Source organism: Oncorhynchus mykiss, chromosome 31, assembly GCF_013265735.2.
Source record: "Oncorhynchus mykiss isolate Arlee chromosome 31, USDA_OmykA_1.1, whole genome shotgun sequence".
Classification (NCBI taxonomy): Eukaryota; Metazoa; Chordata; class Actinopteri; order Salmoniformes; family Salmonidae; genus Oncorhynchus; species Oncorhynchus mykiss.
Window position 1 is genome coordinate 27,637,751 of NC_050571.1, and position 19,332 is coordinate 27,657,082.

General features: G+C 44.6%; 1 protein-coding gene across 2 annotated transcripts in view; it reads right to left on the reverse strand.

Moving 5' to 3' along the window:
- The window catches only part of LOC110504900 (SPARC (osteonectin), cwcv and kazal like domains proteoglycan 1), a 447,194-nt gene extending 429,297 nt beyond the window's left edge, over window positions 1-17,897 (reverse strand). Inside the window, exons 1-2 of one of the 2 annotated variants that reach the window (XM_036970336.1) lie at window positions 17,572-17,897; window positions 16,811-16,981 (exon numbers count right to left, since the gene is read on the reverse strand). In XM_036970336.1, the coding sequence (XP_036826231.1) occupies window positions 16,811-16,978 (168 nt within the window). In that variant the 5' untranslated portion in view covers window positions 16,979-16,981; window positions 17,572-17,897. The remainder of the gene's footprint in view (window positions 1-16,810; window positions 16,982-17,571) is intronic. The other variant, XM_036970335.1, reaches the window with a different exon arrangement.
- Window positions 17,898-19,332: the final 1,435 nt, after the last annotated feature.

A 19,332-nucleotide genomic window follows, 5' to 3' on the forward strand; every position in this document is an offset into this window, starting at 1 on the left:
CAGAGAGGCTCTGACGACAGGCTTTCTGTTACCATTACCACAGAGAGGCTCTAACAGGCTTTCTGTTACCATTATCACAGAGAGGCTCTGTCGACAGGCTTTCTGTTACCATTACCACAGAGAGGCTCTAACAGGCTTTCTGTTACCATTACCACAGAGAGGCTCTGACGACAGGCTTTCTGTTACCATTAACACAGAGAGGCTCTAACAGTCTTTCTGTTACCATTACCACAGAGAGTTTCTAACAGGCTTACTGTTACCATTACCACAGAGAGGCTCTGACGACAGGCTTTCTGTTACCATTACCACAGAGAGGATCTAAGAGGCTTTCTGTTACCATTAACACAGACAGGCTCTAACAGGCTTTCTGTTACCATTACCACAGAGAGTTTAACAGGCTTTCTGTTACCATTATCACAGAGAGGCTCTGACGACAGGCTTTCTGTTACCATTACCACAGAGAGGCTCTAACAGTCTTTCTGTTACCATTACCACAGAGAGGTTCTGACGACAGGCTTTCTGTTACCTTGACCACAGAGAGGCTCTAACAGGCTTTCTGTTACCATTACCACAGAGAGTTTAACAGGCTTTCTGTTACCATTATCACAGAGAGGCTCTGATGACAGGCTTTCTGTTACCATTACCACAGAGAGGCTCTAACAGGCTTTCTGTTACCATTATCACAGAGAGGCTCTGTCGACAGGCTTTCTGTTACCATTACCACAGAGAGGCTCTAACAGGCTTTCTGTTACCATTACCACAGAGAGGCTCTAACAGTCTTTATGTTACCATTACCACAGAGAGGCTCTAACAGTCTTTCTGTTACCATTACCACAGAGAGTTTCTAACAGGCTTTCTGTTACCATTATCATAGAGAGGCTCTGACGACAGGTTTTCTGTTACCATTACCACAAAGAGGCTCTGACGACAGGCTTTCTGTTACCATTACCACAGAGAGGCTCTAACAGGCTTTCTGTTACCATTACAACAGAGAGGCTCTAACAGGCTTTCTGTTACCATTACCACAGAGAGGCTCTAACAGGCTTTCTGTTACCATTACCACAGAGAGGCTCTAACAGGCTTTCTGTTACCATTACCACAGAGAGGCTCTGACGACAGGCTTTCTGTTACCATTACCACAGAGAGTTTCTAACAGGCTTTCTGTTACCATTATCACAGAGAGGCTCTGATGACAGGCTTTCTGTTACCATTACCACAGAGAGGCTCTAACAGGCTTTCTGTTACCATTACCACAGAGAGGCTCTGACGACAGGCTTTCTGTTACCATTACCACAGAGAGTCTCTAACAGGCTTACTGTTACCATTACCACAGAGAGGCTCTAACAGGCTTACTGTTACCATTACCACAGAGAGGCTCTAACAGGCTTGCTGTTACCATTACCACAGAGAGGCTCTAACAGGCTTACTGTTACCATTACTACAGAGAGGCTCTAACAGGCTTACTGTTACCATTACCACAGAGAGTTTAAAAGGCTTTCTGTTACCATTACCACAGAGAGGCTCTAACAGGCTTTCTGTTACCATTACCACAGAGAGGTTCTGACGACAGGCTTTCTGTTACCTTGACCACAGAGAGGCTCTAACAGGCTTTCTGTTACCATTACCACAGAGAGGCTCTAACAGGCTTTCTGTTACCATTATCACAGAGAGGCTCTGACGACAGGCTTTCTGTTACCATTACCACAGAGAGGCTCTAACAGGCTTTCTGTTACCATTATCACAGAGAGGCTCTGTCGACAGGCTTTCTGTTACCATTACCACAGAGAGGCTCTAACAGGCTTTCTGTTACCATTACCACAGAGAGGCTCTGACGACAGGCTTTCTGTTACCATTAACACAGAGAGGCTCTAACAGTCTTTCTGTTACCATTACCACAGAGAGTTTCTAACAGGCTTACTGTTACCATTACCACAGAGAGGCTCTGATGACAGGCTTTCTGTTACCATTACCACAGAGAGTTTCTAACAGGCTTTCTGTTACCATCATCATAGAGAGGCTCTGACGACAGGCTTTCTGTTACCATTACCACAGAGAGGCTCTAACAGGCTTTCTGTTACCATTACCACAGAGAGGCTCTGACGACAGGCTTTCTGTTACCATTACCACAGAGAGTCTCTAACAGGCTTACTGTTACCATTACCACAGAGAGGCTCTAACAGGCTTACTGTTACCATTACCACAGAGAGGCTCTAACAGGCTTGCTGTTACCATTACCACAGAGAGGCTCTAACAGGCTTACTGTTACCATTACTACAGATAGGCTCTAACAGGCTTACTGTTACCATTACCACAGAGAGGCTCTAACAGGCTTTCTGTTACCATTATCACAGAGAGGCTCTGATGACAGGCTTTCTGTTACCATTACCACAGAGAGGCTCTAACAGGCTTTCTGTTACCATTATCACAGAGAGGCTCTGTCGACAGGCTTTCTGTTACCATTACCACAGAGAGGCTCTAACAGGCTTTCTGTTACCATTACCACAGAGAGGCTCTGACGACAGGCTTTCTGTTACCATTACCACAGAGAGGCTCTAACAGTCTTTCTGTTACCATTACCACAGAGAGTTTCTAACAGGCTTTCTGTTACCATTATCACAGAGAGGCTCTGATGACAGGCTTTCTGTTACCATTACCACAGAGAGGCTCTAACAGGCTTTCTGTTACCATTATCACAGAGAGGCTCTGTCGACAGGCTTTCTGTTACCATTACCACAGAGAGGCTCTAACAGGCTTTCTGTTACCATTACCACAGAGAGGCTCTGACGACAGGCTTTCTGTTACCATTACCACAGAGAGGCTCTAACAGTCTTTCTGTTACCATTACCACAGAGAGTTTCTAACAGGCTTACTGTTACCATTACCACAGAGAGGCTCTGATGACAGGCTTTCTGTTACCATTACCACAGAGAGTTTCTAACAGGCTTTCTGTTACCATTATCATAGAGAGGCTCTGACGACAGGCTTTCTGTTACCATTACCACAAAGAGGCTCTGACGACAGGCTTTCTGTTACCATTACCACAGAGAGGCTCTAACAGGCTTTCTGTTACCATTACCACAGAGAGGCTCTGACGACAGGCTTTCTGTTACCATTACCACAGAGAGTCTCTAACAGGCTTACTGTTACCATTACCACAGAGAGGCTCTAACAGGCTTACTGTTACCATTACCACAGAGAGGCTCTAACAGGCTTGCTGTTACCATTACCACAGATAGGCTCTAACAGGCTTACTGTTACCATTACCACAGAGAGGCTCTAACAGGCTTTCTGTTACCATTCTTACGAAGAGTCTCTGACGACAAGCACTGGCGAGAAGAGAGAGGAAACACTCAAGTGCTTGACACACACGTATATACACACACATACACACACAACAATCTCTAGGCTGCTTCAGACACACCCTTCAACTCTCACATACAAACACAAACTCAAAATATGGATCTCTGTGTGTGTGTGTGTGTGTGTGTGTGTCTAGTCTGGGTGGAGGGAGTTCTGCGACAGCGGAGCGTTGGTAGCTGCTGGTTCCTGGTTCCTTCCAGCTGGGTGTTTATAGACAGCCAACCAGGCAGGCGTGAGTTGTGACAGATTGACCCAGCCAGCCCAGAGACACAAACGTGGAGTAGCGTATGTCAGAGACTAGCAGGGAAGATTGTCCCATGCAGGGAGCTATACTGTGGAGGACCACGGGGGAATTAAAACCCTGCCTGACCCCATCTGGGGCAAATACTTTTATCAAATGGTAGACACTAGACAGGTAGACAGAGACACTATACAGGTAGACAGGTAGACACTTGATGGGTAGACACTAGACAGGTAGACATTAGACAGGTAGACAGGTAGGCACTAGACAGGTAGACAAGTAGACACTGTACAGGTAGACAGGTAGGCACTAGACAGGTAGACACTAGACAGGTAGACACTAGACAGGTAGGCACTAGACAGGTAGACAGATAGGCACTAGACAGGTAGACATGTAGACACTAGACAGGCAGACAGGTAGACACTAGACAGGTAGACACTAGACAGGTAGACAGGTAGACTCTAGAGAGGTACACACTAGACAGCTAGACACTAGACAGGTAGACACTAGACAGTTCCAGCTGTGTGCTGTCCTAGCAATCTTACAGCTGACAACACTCCCACAAAGACATGTACGCACACAGAGCAATGCGGTGAGAGTGGATCCTTTTACCAGCAGCACACACACACACACACACACACACACACACACTGCTGCACCATTCTCCCAGTGCACCTGCTCCTCTTTCTAATCTGATGGAGTGAAGACTGCTGCTGCAGCTGAGCCACAATACAATTTACCATTACACACAACAGACCCATACACACACACACACAACAGACCCATACACACACACACACAACATACCCATACACACACACACACACACAAAACATACACAAAACACACACAAAAACATTGCAGCGTCGTACCACCACATCGTGTAGTCGGGGTGACACACACACACACTCACACAAACACAACACACACTCATGCATTATTAAACGGGGAGCAAGCAGCTCATCAACAGAGACACAGAGAGAAACATGGCAGGAGGGTCAGGGTGGGGGAGAGAGGGAAGAGGAAGGGGGAGGGGGTTGACATGGTTGATAAGGCACAGGGTCATCCAGTGTCCTACAGACAGACAGACAGACAGGCAGAGAGAGGGGGGGGGGGGGAGAATAAAAGATGAGCTGAGTGGCTAGAAAGAGCCGTATGACCTGCAGGTCTGTCTCTGCAGACACACACACACACACACAGTGCTGGCTTTTTTTTAATGTAGGTAATAGCTAAGCTATGAAACTAACAGATATAATGGAGTTTCAAATAACATTACTTGCATAATTTCTAATCCCCTTTTTACATATATCCATTTAATTTCATGCTCCTACTGGTTGGAGGATCTGCTGGAAAACATCCAAAAGCAATAAATACATTATATATACAGCAGTATGTGAACACCCCTTCAAATGACTGGACTTGGCTATTTTAGCCTCACCTGTTGCTGACAGGTTTATAAAATTAGGCACACATCCGTGCAATCTCCATAGACACTTTGGCAGTAGAATGGCCTTACTGAAGAGCTCAATGACCTTCAACCTGGCACCATCATAGAATGTCACATATCCAACAAGTCAGTTTGTCAAATTTCTGCCATGCTAGAGCAGTCCCGGTCAATTTTAAGTGCTGTTATTGTGAAGTGGAAACGTCTAGGATCAACCACAAGCCTAAGATTACCATGCGCAATGCCAAGCTGGAGTGGTGTAAAGCTCGCCGCCATTGGACTCTGGAGCTGTGGAAATGTGTTCTCTGGAGTGGTGTAAAGCTCGCCGCCATTGGACTCTGGAGCAGTGGAAATGTGTTCTCTGGGGTGATGAAACACGCTTCACCATCTGGCAGTCCGACTGAAAAATCTGGGTTTGGCGGATGCCAGGAGAACGCTACTGCCCGAAAGCATAGTAAACTGTAAAGTTTGATGGAGGGGGAATAACGTTCTGGGGCTGTTTTTTATGGTTCGGGTTAGGCCCCTTAGTTCCAGTGAAGGGAAACCTTAACGCCACAGAATACAATGACATTCTAGACAATTATGTGCTTCCAACTTTATGGCAACAGTTTGGGAAGGCGCTTTCCTGTTTTTGCATGGCAATGCTCCCATGCACAAAGCGAGGTCCATACAGAAATGGTTTGTCGAGATCAGTGTGGAAGAACTTGACTGGCCTGCACAGAGCCCTGACCTCAACCCTATCAAACACCTTTGGGATGAATTGGAATGCCGACTGCGAGCCAGACCTAACCGCCCAACATTAGTGCCCGACCTCACTAATGCTCTTATGGCTGAATGGAAGCAAGTCCCTGCAGCAATGTTCTAACATCTAGTGGAAAGCCTTCCCAGAAGAGTGGAGGCTGTTATAGCAGCAAAGGGGGGACCAACTCTATATTAATGCCCATGATTTTGGAATGAGATGTTCGACAAGCAGGTGTCCACATACTTTTGGTCATGTACTGTATATACAGAATGTATAATCGCACTGGACTCCGAGTGTATCGACCAATCAATCCCTCAGATGTCCACAGACTAAGCCATCTCCCCCAGTACTATTACATGTGACTATTTCCTTGTGTAATACATCATTCTATTTTACTGTGATGTCTTATGAGGGTCGTGAACCTCTCTACAGAGATTGCCCTTAAAATAAATGCTTTACCTGACGGTGGAATCATATTTCTCATTGATTGATGGTGGTTTTTCAGATCTTCTAACAGTACTTTTTGTAGGTCCAACAGAACACAGACATTATAGCTTAAGAACCACTCCTGGACCTGACTCCATAAACGTGCCACGGAAGGACATCACCAAAAGAGATCTATTGATTCCGTTTCCTCGAGTCTACACAGGGCTGACTGTTCAATGCCCCATGTAATTCAGCATTCTTTTTGTGACGAGAATTTTAAATTGAAAAGAATGGATGTGTCATTTGTTGTTTTGTATATCAGTTCATAAACCGGTTGCCATGGTATTGGGACATAAAACAATCTATTCACAACCATCTTGAACCTTAAGTGAAATTGATTCATTTTACCATTTATTATAGTCACTTTAAGCCATGCATAGTTTTTACATTGGAGGCAGACAAACCAATTAATTTGTTACTCTTTTAAGTAAATGCCTCTTCCATTTTTGCGGCAGCGCTGCGTGGAGTTGGTTATAATTTTGTATTCAGTATACATCTCCATACACTTTTGTTAATTGCTTGTTTAACATAAATTTGACTGTCCTTATTGACAATGTCATTCATAATAATGATACCTTCCCTTCCTTATACAGTTTTTCCACTGAAATTGGTTTATTTGCTGTTATATAAGTTATGCTTCGTCTGGAGGAAACCATTCTGTGTGACTTCATTTAGAAATGAGACAAGTTTAAACGGGGATAACATTGTCATTCCAGCGGAAATGGTTGGTTTTAATCTGTATAATGGCTTAGTAGCCTGCTGACGAACCGCTTGGACTAGGTATCATTTTGGGATAATGGAGGCTTTAAAAGAGTGGCTTAATGCCTTAATATTTCCTAGTTTTAACCCTCCAAACTCATATTCATTATATAAATATGCCCATATAACTTGAACTGGTGTTCCAAATGAAATGGAACGAAGCTCCATTTTTCAGGGACATGTACATCGAGCACATGGACTTCATCAGCTGACCATTTCATTGGGAGACCACATGACAATTTAAAGTTTGTATCTCTCAGAGACCCAATCTATGGGATTTTAGTCCAGACAAACTGGAGATATTATCCTGGTCCTCTGATAGGACTGGAGAGAAAACTTGTAGCATCAGCCTACACTGATACTTTTGTCTCTAATCCCTTCATTTTTCACCCCTTAATGACATCATGAGATCTAATATATACAGTAATTAACACATGATAGTAATGGATCTTTCAGTAATTCATAAAAAGTTTGATATGCAGTACCAGTCAAACGTTTGAACACACCTACTCATTCAAGGGTTTTTCTTTATATTTACTATTTTCTACATTGTATAAAACATTGTGAAGACATCAAAACTATGAAATAACACATATGGAAACATGTAGTAAGCAAAAAAAGTGTTAAACAAATCAAAATATATTTTATATTTGAGATTATTCTAAGTAGCCACGCTTTGCCTTGATGACAGCTTTGCACACTCTTGGCATTCTCTCAACCAGCTTCATCTGGAATGCTTTTCCAACAGTCTTCAAGTAGTTCCCACATATGCCGAGCATTTGTTGGCTGCATTTCCTTCATTCTACAGTCCAACTCATCCCAAACCATCTCAATGGTGATTGCGGAGGCCAGGTCATCTGATGCAGCACTCCATTACTCTCCTTCTTGGTCAAATATCCCTTACACAGCCTGGAGGTGTGTTGGGTCATTGTCCTGTTGAAAAACAAATGATAGTCCCACTAAGCGCTAACCAGATGGGATGGCGTATCGCCTCAGAAAGCTGTGGCAGCCATGCTGGTTAAGTGCGCCTTGAATTCTAAATAGATCACTGACAATGTCACTAGCAAAGCACCCCCATACCCTCACACCTCCTCCTCCATGCTTCATAGTGGGAACTACACATACGGAGATCATCCGTTCATTTTTGGAACCAAAAATCAAACATTTTGACCAAAGGACAGATTTCCACCAGTCTAATGTCCATTGCTCGTGTTCCTTGGCCCAAGCAAGTCTTCCTCTTCTTATTGGTGTCCTTTAGTAGGTTTCCTTGCAGCAATTCGACTATGAAGGCCAGATTCACATAGTCTCCTCTGAACAGTTGATGTTGAGAGGTGTCTGTTACTTTAACTCTCTGAGGCATTTATTTGGGCTGCAATTTCTGAGGCTGGTAACTCTAAGGAACTTATCCTCTGCAGCAGAGGTAACTCTGGGTGTTTCTTTCCTGTGGCGGTCCTCATGAGAGCCAGTTTCATCATATCGCTTGATGGGTTTTGCGACTGCACTTGAAGAAACTTTCGAAGTTCTTGAAATTTTCCCGGATTAACTGACCTTCGTGTCTTAAAGTAATGATGGACTGTCGAGCTGTTCTTACCATAATATGGACTTGGTCTTTTACCAAATAGGACAATCTTCTGTATATCGCCCCTACCTTGTCACAACGCATTAAGAAGGAAATAAATTACACAAATGAACTTTTAACAAGGCACACCTGTTAATTCAAATGCATTCCAGGTGACTACCTCATGAAGCTGGATGAGAGAATGCCAAGAGTGTGCAAAGCTGTCATCAAGGAAAAGCGTGGCAATTTTTTTTAGATATTTTTTAATTTGTTAAAATTTTACCCCTTTTTCTCCCCAATTTCGTGCTATCCAATTGTTTTTTAGTAGCTACTATCTTGTCTCATCGCTACAACTCCCGTACGGTCTCGGGAGAAACGAAGGTTGAAGGTCATGCGTCCTCCGATACACAACCCAACCAAGCCGCACTGCTTCTTAACACAGCGCGCATCCAACCCGGAAGCCAGTCGCACCAATGTGTCGGAGGAAACACCGTGCACCTGGCAACCTTGGTTGGCGCACACTGCGCCCGGCCCACCACAGGAGTCGCTGGTGCGCGATGAGACAAGGATGTCCCTACCGGCCAAGCCCTCCCTAACCCGGACGATGATAGGCCAATTGTGCGTCGCCCCCACGGACCTCCCGGTCGCGGACGGTTACGACAGAGCCTGGGCGCAAACCCAGAGTCTCTGGTGGCACAGCTGGCGCTGCAGTACAGCGCCCTTAACCACTGCGAAGGGTGGCTAATTTGAAGAATCTCAAATATAAAAATATATTTTGATTTGTTACTTCATAATTTTGATGTCTTCACCATTATACTACAATGTAGAAAATAGTAAAAATAAAGAAAAATCCTGGAATGAGTAGGTGTGTTCATACTTTTGACTGGTACTGTATCTCTATTGGAATGCCGTGGAGGCAAACAGGTTTTCACCGTCTGAAAGGAATCAATTGCAACCATAGTTCGTCCTGTGTATTTAGGCCTTCACAATATGTATTTTGTGTCGCAGGTTTTAAGTCTTTTCTCCTTTTACCGGTTTGGTTTTTGGAATGAAATGTGAATTGATTGGCCTCTAAAGGCACATTTAAAGGCACCCCATATGATAAGTGGGTCCCTCCACCTACCCAACACCGTTGGAGTACAAAAATTGGTTAACCACCTAACTGAGGAACTAAATTTAACCTTCCGTAATAGCCTAGATGCAGTCACACCCCTAAAAAACAAAACAAATTGAACACTAGCTCCCTGGTATACAGAAAATACCCGTGGCCTGAAGCAAATGATGCTCCAATTCTTCCAACAAGCTTGGAAAGATCGAAGAGTCCTCACTGCTGCTCGATCATCCTATTTTTCCAACCTAATTGAAGAGAAAAATAACAATCCAACATTTATTTTTGATACTGTTGCAAAGCTTACTAAAAAGCAGCATTCCCCAAGAGGATGGCATTCACTCCGTAAACACAGACATCCTCATAGATATCATCCTAACCAACCTGCCCTCCAAATACACCTCTGCTGTCTTCAACCAGGATTTCAGAGATCACTGCCTCAATGAATATGTCCGTAATGGGTCTGCGGTCAAACGACCACCCCTCATCACTGTCAAACGCTCACTGGAACACTTCAGCGAACCAGGCTTTCTATTCGACCTGGCCCGGGTATCCTGGAAGGATATTGACCTCATTCCGTCAGTAGAAGATGCCTGGTTATTCTTTAAAAGTGATTTCCTCACTATCTTAAATAAGCGTGCACCATACAAAAAATGTAGGACCAGGAACAGATATATCCCTTGGTTCACTCCAGACTTGACTGCCACTGACCAGCACAAAAACATCCTGTGGCGTACTGCATTAGCATCAAATATCCCCCACAGTAAGCAACTTTCCAGGGAAGTTAGGAATCAATATACACAAACAGTTAGGAAAACAAAGGCTAGCTTTTTCAAACAGAAATTTGCATCCTGCAGCACAAACTCCAAAAAGTTTTGGGACACAGTAAAGTCCATGGAGAATAAGAGCACCTCCCAGCTGTCCACTGCACTGAGGTTCGGAAACACTGTCACCACCGATAAATCCACAATAATCGAGAATTTCAATAAGCATTTTTCTACAGCTGGCCATACTTTCCACCTGGCCACCCCTACCCTGGTCAACAGCCCTGCACTCCCCATAGCAACATGCCCAAGCCTCCCCCATTTCTCCTTCACCCAAACCCAGATAGCTGATGTTCTGAAAGAGCTGCAAAATCTGGACCCATACAAATCAGCAGGGCTAGACAATCTGGACCCTCTCTTTTTAAAACGATCAGCCGAAATTGTTGCAACCCCTATTACTAGCCTGTTCAACCTCTCTTTCGTAATGTCTGAGATGCCCAAAGATTGGAAAGCTGCCGCGGTCCTCCCCCTCTTCAAAAGGGGGAGTCACTCTAGACCCAAACTGCTATATCTATCCTACCCTGCCTTTCCAAGGTCTTCAAAAGCCAAGTTAACAAACAGATCACTGACCATTTGTCACGTTCTGACCTTTATTTCCTTTGTTTTGTATTTATTTAGTATGGTCAGGGCGTGAGTTGGGGTGGGCAGTCTATGTTTGTTTTTCTATGATTTGGGTATTTCTATGTTTCGGCCTAGTATGGTTCTCAATCAGAGGCAGGTGTCATTAGTTGTCTCTGATTGAGAATCATACTTACTGTAGGTAGCCTGGGTTTCACTGTGTGTTTGTGGGTGATTGTTCCTGTCTCTGTGTTTGCACCAGATAGGACTGTTTTGGGTTTTCACGGTTCTTGTTTTGTATTCAGTTGTTCATGTGTACATTTACGTATTAAAAGAACCATGGACACTTACCACGCCGCATATTGGTCCTCTGATCCTTTTCGGAAATCCCTTACACCATTTCGAATCCTACCACACCTTCTCCACTATGCAATCTAGTTTCCGAGCTGGTCATGGGTGCACCACAAGGTCCTAAACGATATAACAACCTACATTGATAAGAGACAATACTGCGCAGCTGTATTCATAGACCTGGCCAAGGCTTTCGACTCTGTCAATCATCACATTCTTATCGGCAGACTCAACAGCCTTGGTTTCTCAAATGACTGCCTCGCCTGGTTCAACTACTTTTCAGGTTGTCAAATCAGAGGGCATATTGTCCGGACCTCTAGCAGTCACAGGGTTCAATCCTCGGGCCGACTCTTTCCTCTATATTCAACAATAATGTTGCTCTTGCTGCTGGTGATTATCTGATCCACCTCTACGCAGACAATACCATTCTGTATACTTCTGGCCCTTCTTTGGACACTGTGCTATTTAACCTCCAGACGAGCTTCAACGCCATACAACTCTCCTTCCATGGCCTCCAACTGCTCTTAAATGCAAGTAAAACTAAATGCATGCTCTTCAACCGATCGCTACCAGCCCCTGCCCGCCCGTCCAGCATCACTACTCTGGATGGTTCTGACTTAGAATATGTGGACATCCACAAATACCTAGGTGTCTGGTTAGACTGTAAACTCTCCTTCCAGACTCACATTAAGCATCTCCAATCCAAAATTAAATCTAGAACCGGCTTCCTGTTTCGCAACAAACCATCCTTCACTCATGCTGCCAAACATACCCTATGACTATCCTACCGATCCTCGGTGATGTCATTTACAAAATAGTCTCCAACACTCTACTCAGCAAACCACATTCGATCACCATATTCTTTTGGAGAGATGGAAACCCAAATTGGTCTACATGGACAAGTTCTTGCCTGGTTTAGATCTTATCTGTTGGAAAGAGATCAGTTCGTCTCTGTGGATGGTTTGTCCTCTGACAAATCAATTGTAAGTTTCGGTGTTCCTCAACGTTCGGTTTTAGGACCACTATTGTTTTCACTATATATTTTACCTCTTGGTGAACTCATTCGGGAAACATAATGTTAACTTTCACTACTATGCAGACGATACACAGCTGTACATTTCAATGAAACACAGTGAAGCCCCAAAATTGCCCATCCTGGAAGCCTGTGTTTCAGACATAAGACAGTGGATGGCGGCAAATGTTTCACTTTTAAACTATGACAAAACAGAGATGCTAGTTCTAAGTCCCAAGAAACAAAGAGATCTTTTGTTGGATCTGACAATGAATCTTGATGGTTGTACAGTCGTCTAAAATAAAACTGTGAAGGACCTCAGTGTTACTCTGGACCCGGTTCTCTCTTTTGACAAACATTTCAAGAATATTTAATGGACAGCTTTTTTCCATCTTCGTAACATTGCAAAAATCTGAAACTTTTTGTCCAAACATTATGCAGAAAAGCTATTCCATGTTTTTGTCACTTCTAAATTAGACTGCTGCAATGCTCTACTTTCCGGTTACCCGGATAAAGCACTAAATACACTTCAGTTAATGATAAACACGGCTCATAGAATCCTGACTAGAACCAAAAGATGTGATCATATTACTCCAGTGCTAGCCTCTGGCATCCTGTTAAGGCTAGGGCTGATTTCAAGGTTTTACTGCTAACCTACAAAGCATTACATGGGCTTGCTCCTACCTATCTCTCCAATTTGGTCCTGCCGTACATACCAACACATATGTTACGGTCACAAGACGCAGGCCTCCTTATTGTCCCTAGAATTTCTAAGCAAACAGCTGGAGGCAGGGCTTTCTCCTATAGAGCAATTTTTTATGGAAAATTGTGCCTATCCATGTGAGAGAAGCAGACTCGGTCTCAACCTGTAAGTCTTTACTGAAGACTCATCTCTTCAGTAGATGATATGATTGAGTGTAGTCTGGCCCAGGGGTGTGAAGGTGAACGGAAAGGCTCTGGAGCAACGAACTGCCCTTGCTGTCTCTGCCTGGCCGTTTCCCTTGTTTCTCTGCCTCCGACCCTGTTACGGGGGCTGAGTCACTGGCTTAGTGGTGCTCTTCCATGCCGTTTCTAGGAGGGGTGTGTCACTTGAGTGGTTTGAGTCACTGACGTGATCTTCCTGTACGATTTTGCACCCCCTCGGGCTCGTGCACTGGAGGAGATGTTCGTGGGCTATACTCAGCCTTGTCTCAGTAAGTTGGTGGTCTGCGGATATCCTTCTAGTGGTCTGGGGGCTGTGCTTTGGCTAAGTGGGTGGGGTTATATCCTGCCTGGTCAGACGGGGCCACAGTGTCTCCCGAACCCTCTTGTCTCAGCCTCCAGTATTTATGCTGCAGTAGTTTATGTGTCGGGGGGCTAGAGTCAGTATGTTATATCTGGTGTTATTCTCCTGTCTTATCCGGTGTCCTGTGTGAATTTAAGTATGCTCCCTCTAATTCTCTATCTCTCCCTCTCATCCCAGAGGACCTTAGCCCTAGGACCATGCCTCAGGACTACCTGGCCTGATGACTCCTTGCTGTCCCCAGTCCACCTGGTCGTGCTGCTGCTCCAGTTTCAACTGTTCTGCCTGCGGCTATGGAACCCTGACTTGTTCACCGGACATGCTACCTTGTCCCAGACCTGCTGTTTTCAACTCTCTAGAGACAGCAGGAGCAGTAGAGGTACTCTGAATGCTTGGCTATGAAAAGCCAACTGACATTTACTCCAGGTGTTGACCTGTTGCACCCTCCACAACCACTGTGATTATTATTATTTGACCCCGCTGGTCATCTATGAACTTTTGAACATCTTGGCCATGTACTGTTATAATCTCCACCCAGGAAAGCCAGAAGAGGACAGGCCACCCCTTAGAGCCTGGTTCCTCTCTTGGTTTCTTCCTGGCCACTCCTTTCTAGGGAGTTTTTCCTAGCCACTGTGCTTCTACATCTGCATTGCTTGCTGTTTGGGGTTTTAGGCTGGGTATAGCACTTTGTGACATCTGCTGATGTAAAAAGGACTTTATAAATACATTTTATTGATTGATAGGTTGATGGTCTGATCGCATTTGATCCTCAATAAGAGGATCAAATGAAAAGAATCAATCTGACTAGTTTGATTAAGCCTACTCCAAGAATATCTTACAAGATCTAGGTTTTTAAGATTCCAAATTTCAGTCAATTCCAACATGTCCATAATATTCGTAATCTCTTTGAGCGCCAGAGGCATCATCAAATATTAAACCAAAATGTCACAGCCTTTACTCCTCTCCACTCCGCCTCATCCCTCCTCCCCTCTCCTCTCCTCCCAGACATCAAGCAGCTTCCACCTAATGAGTTTCATTTACATGGAAGACCATGGAGAGGGAGCTGCACGCCACAGACACACACCTCCTCCCTCCCCCCACATACACACAACACAGGGCTTTAAGGGATTTTGCTAACGCTAGCTCTGACTTGGGCTGCGGCTGCTTCACTTAAGGCCGTTTACAAGCCGCTAGATGCTGTGTTTCACGCCACCACTCCAATGAAGAACGATGCAGCGCCAGGGTCAACGCTAGCTCCCACATCACTCCAGTCAAGAAAATGTTTGCTTATGTCAATAACCACTCTCACTGCAGCATGCTCTGTTACACATTATAGTTTGGGTCTGTATATCAGACAATCTACCACAGGTATGACACAAAAGTACTTGTTTACTGTTCTATTTATGTTGGTAACCAGTTTATAATAACAATAAGCCACCTCTAGGTTTATGGTATATGGCCAATATACCACGACTAAGGGCTGTATCCAGGCACTCCGTGTGGCATCTTGCCTAAGAACTGCCCTTAGCCATATACCACACCCTCTTCGAGCCTTATTGCTTAAATATAGCACACCCCTGGGGCCTTATTGCTTGAATATAGCACACCCCCTTGGGCCTTATTGCTTAAATATAGCACACCCTCTTGGGTCTTATTGCTTAAATATAGCACACCCTCTTCGAGCCTTATTGCTTAAATATAGCACACCCCTGGGGCCTTATTGCTTAAATATAGCACACCCTCTTCGAGCCTTATTGCTTAAATATAGCACACCCCTGGGGCCTTATTGCTTAAATATAGCACACCCCCTTGGGCCTTATTGCTTAAATATAGCACACCCTCTTGGGTCTTATTGCTTAAATATAGCACAACCCCTTGGGTCTTATTGCTTAAATATAGCATACCACCTTGGGTCTTATTGCTTAAATATAGCACACCCTCTTGGGTCTTATTGCTTAAATATAGCATACCACCTTGGGTCTTATTGCTTAAATATAGCACACCCTCTTGGGTCTTATTGCTTAAATATACCACCCCCCCTGGGTCTTATTGCTAAATATAGCACACCCTCTTGGGACTTATTGCTTAAATATACCACACCCCCTTGGGTCTTATTGCTTAAATATACCACACCCCCTTGGGTCTTATTGCTTAAATACAGCACATCCCCTTGGGTCTAATTGCTTAAATATACCACACCCCCTTGGGTCTAATTGCTTAAATATACCACCCCCCTTGGTCTTATTCCCGTTTGGGTCTTATTGCTTAAATATAGCACATCCCCTTGGGTCTAATTGCTTAAATATACCACACCCCCTTGGGTCTTATTGCTTAAATATACCACCCCCCTGGGTCTTATTGCTTAAATATAGCACACCCACTTGGGTCTAATTGCTTAAATATACCACATCCCCTTGGGTCTTATTGCTTAAATATAGCACACCCCCTTGGGTCTTATTGCTTAAATATACCACCTCCCTGGGTCTTATTCCCCCTTGGGCCTTGTTGCTTAAATATAGCACACCCACTTGGGTCTTATTGCTTAAATATACCACACCAAATTGGGCCTTATTGCTTAAGTAACCAACATGGCAGGGCTAGATGAGACTGCTAACGGTTGCCGTTACCCATTTCTAAATCCCTAATGCATTAGAGGAAACACACAGGAGGCTATGTCTGTGTCCCAACCATCGAGAACACCTTATGGGCTCTGGTCAAATGTAGTGCACTATATAGGGAATAGGGTGGTGCCATTTGAGACTGGACCTAAACCACTGTGTTCCATTGATTACAGAACCCCCAGGATAGATATGGTCCCAGTGGCCTGTGACTGAATAGGGAGCATCAGTGGGTCAGTGGTGTGTGTTGAGGGTGAGCAGGCCACACACTTGATTAAGCCCGATAAGTACTTAAAGTAAGGGTGTGGCAAGGAAGGGGCTGCCTACACACACACCTGCGTCAGTCAAATCACCCAACCATTACTAGATACTGCAATGGCAGCAGGCCTCATGGCCAGATCCAACAGTTGCCAAAAAAAGACCATTTGAAAGCAAAGTTGCGAAAAACAAGGTAATTCTAAACTCACATCTCTGAATTTGTTCCAATATCTGTCCTTGTCGTACTGAGACACCGTGCTCAGCCATTTGTCGTTGTCCAGCGCGTGGCCATTGTTGTTGTTACGGACCTCTGTTTCCCCGCGCCTGCCCTCAGCGCGCAGCAAGAGAGCCGCGAGAGGCAGCAGACAGAAAAGCATAGTCTGAAAAAATAAAGAAAGGGAAAGAGAAAATGAGAGAGAAAGTGACATTGAGCACAAGGGATGGACAACGAGGGATGGAGAGGAGCTTGCTGTCCTAATGCACAGATAGTGAACTAGGCATAATTTCCAACGCAACCTACGCACCTAGAAGTTCATTCACATGCACTTACTATCAGGAAATATTAATTTAATGATGTAAATATCTGCATCAACAATGGAGGAGGACAGGATGTTATTCAACAAATTAGATTGCATGAATTACATTGACTGAGTGCCTCTTATGCAATTGCTGCTCCTCATCTTAAACTGATTACAAACATTTGAAAACACATCGCATTTTCACACCGTGGCAGATGGAGCACGGGAAACGATTAGCTCTAAAGGCTCTCTGGAAGATAAACATGCAATTAACAGCCTTCAACACAATTACTCTCTCCTTGGAGCGCGCACCCCTCACATCTCCTCTTACCAAAATCGGAGTGAACCAGAAATACATAGACTACGTCTCCTATCTTCCTCTGCCTCTCATCTCTACGTACAAAAATGTCGCCACGGGTCCTAACTCAGACCCACCTCTCCCGTCCACCTACCTCGGATAGCTTGTCCAGCTTCCGGGGGAAACAGGGGGCTCAGTTGTGAAGTTTCTGCGGGTGTCAGTTAGACGGTTTAACGGTCCGGTAGAGTAGACTGAGTATCCACGGGACCTCCGGTAGCTCCGAACTCAGCAGTAATACTGACGGCGACCGTGAGCAGCAGGAACGAGCCTCAGAACTTGTCTCTCTCCTCCCCCTCCGTAACCTTTCCGCCCAGACTCCGCCTCTCTGATAGCAGTCTCTCTCTCCCCCACACCCAATCGCTTTCTCACTCACTCTTTCACCCTCCTCTATTCCTCCCTTTCTCCCTCCCTGTTCCCTCTTTCCTCTCACTTTCTCTTTGCAGTGCAGTGTCGGTGTGTCAATGATTTACAACGGAGGGAATGGTGCATTCACAATGCAATAAGCGAATGTTTGTTGTTTCAAGGCGAGATTTCCAAGTGATAAGACTACCAATAAGAAGGATATGTTTTTGGTGATGGATTATTTTGTACTTTTATGATTGATAAAGTCCTACACACCTTTTGTAGTTGTTATCCCCAGCTCTCTTCTGGTCATCAAAATGCGAGCGGAGTAGGCCGTTTCTTTGGAGAAGTCCTAGTTAAGAACACATTTTTATTTACAATGACGGCCTAGGAACAGTGGGTTAACTGCCTTGTTCAGGGGCAGAACGACAGATTTTTACCTTATCAGCTGGCCCAACGCTCTAAACACTAGGCTACCTGCCACCTATTGTTACTACATGATTCCATTACTTGAAACGTGAAGGCTTTTGTAGAATTAAGCACTGTGAATATATCTGACACTTTACAATAATCTGTATTATCTGCTATTGGTCTATTTCATGTAACCTCGAGTTCATGTAACCCCGATTTCAAGATATGGCCTGCGCGAGGAGCTTTCTGACCCACTGCAGAGATTCGCGAGCGCTTTACTTTCAGCATCGCTGTCCCTTCAGCACCACGCGCAGCGCACGATGTCATGGAGGAAGCACTAAGGAACTAAACTGGGGAACAACAAACCTGTAAAGCCTAGTCCAATATAGCACAGGCCTATAACATAGAATAGCAGCCAAAGGAAAACGGGTCAGAACACTGTGTCTCTTTCTCACGCCTATGGCATGCGGACATGGTCATTATATTATAATATGCAGGGATAATCTCTCCCAACAGACTCCCTCCACATATTCTCTCATCTCTCCGGGCTCCGGGCTGAGGCAGGCCGACATGCCTTCCCTCTGAGTGGCTGTCGCTCCCGAGGCTATATATAGCCTATCCGGTACACGGTGTGACTGCAGACATGCAATGGCAGCGCCACCTGTGCAATGAGGGGAAACGAGGCGGAAGGAGAAGGGTTTCGTGTGGAACAGGCGCTAACCTATAAACTATGCATCCCGATATGGAAGTCTGAAAAAAACGTCAAACTGATACACTGAAGGGTCCAGTCCTGAGGGTGAGTGGATAGCTTATCAATTGGTTCGCTTACTTTGCTTTGTTTAGGCCTTACTTGTACAGTCGTGGCCAAAAGTTTTGAGAATGACACAAATACTAATTTCCACAAAGTTTGCTGCTTCAGTGTCTTTAAATATTTTTGTCAGATGTTACTATGGAATACTGAAGTATAATTACAAGCATTTCATAAGTGTCAAAGGCTTTTATTGACAATTACATGAAGTTGATGCAAAGAGTCAATATTTACAGTGTTGACCCTTCTTTTTCAAGACCGTTGCAATCCGCCCTGGCATGCTGTCAATTAACT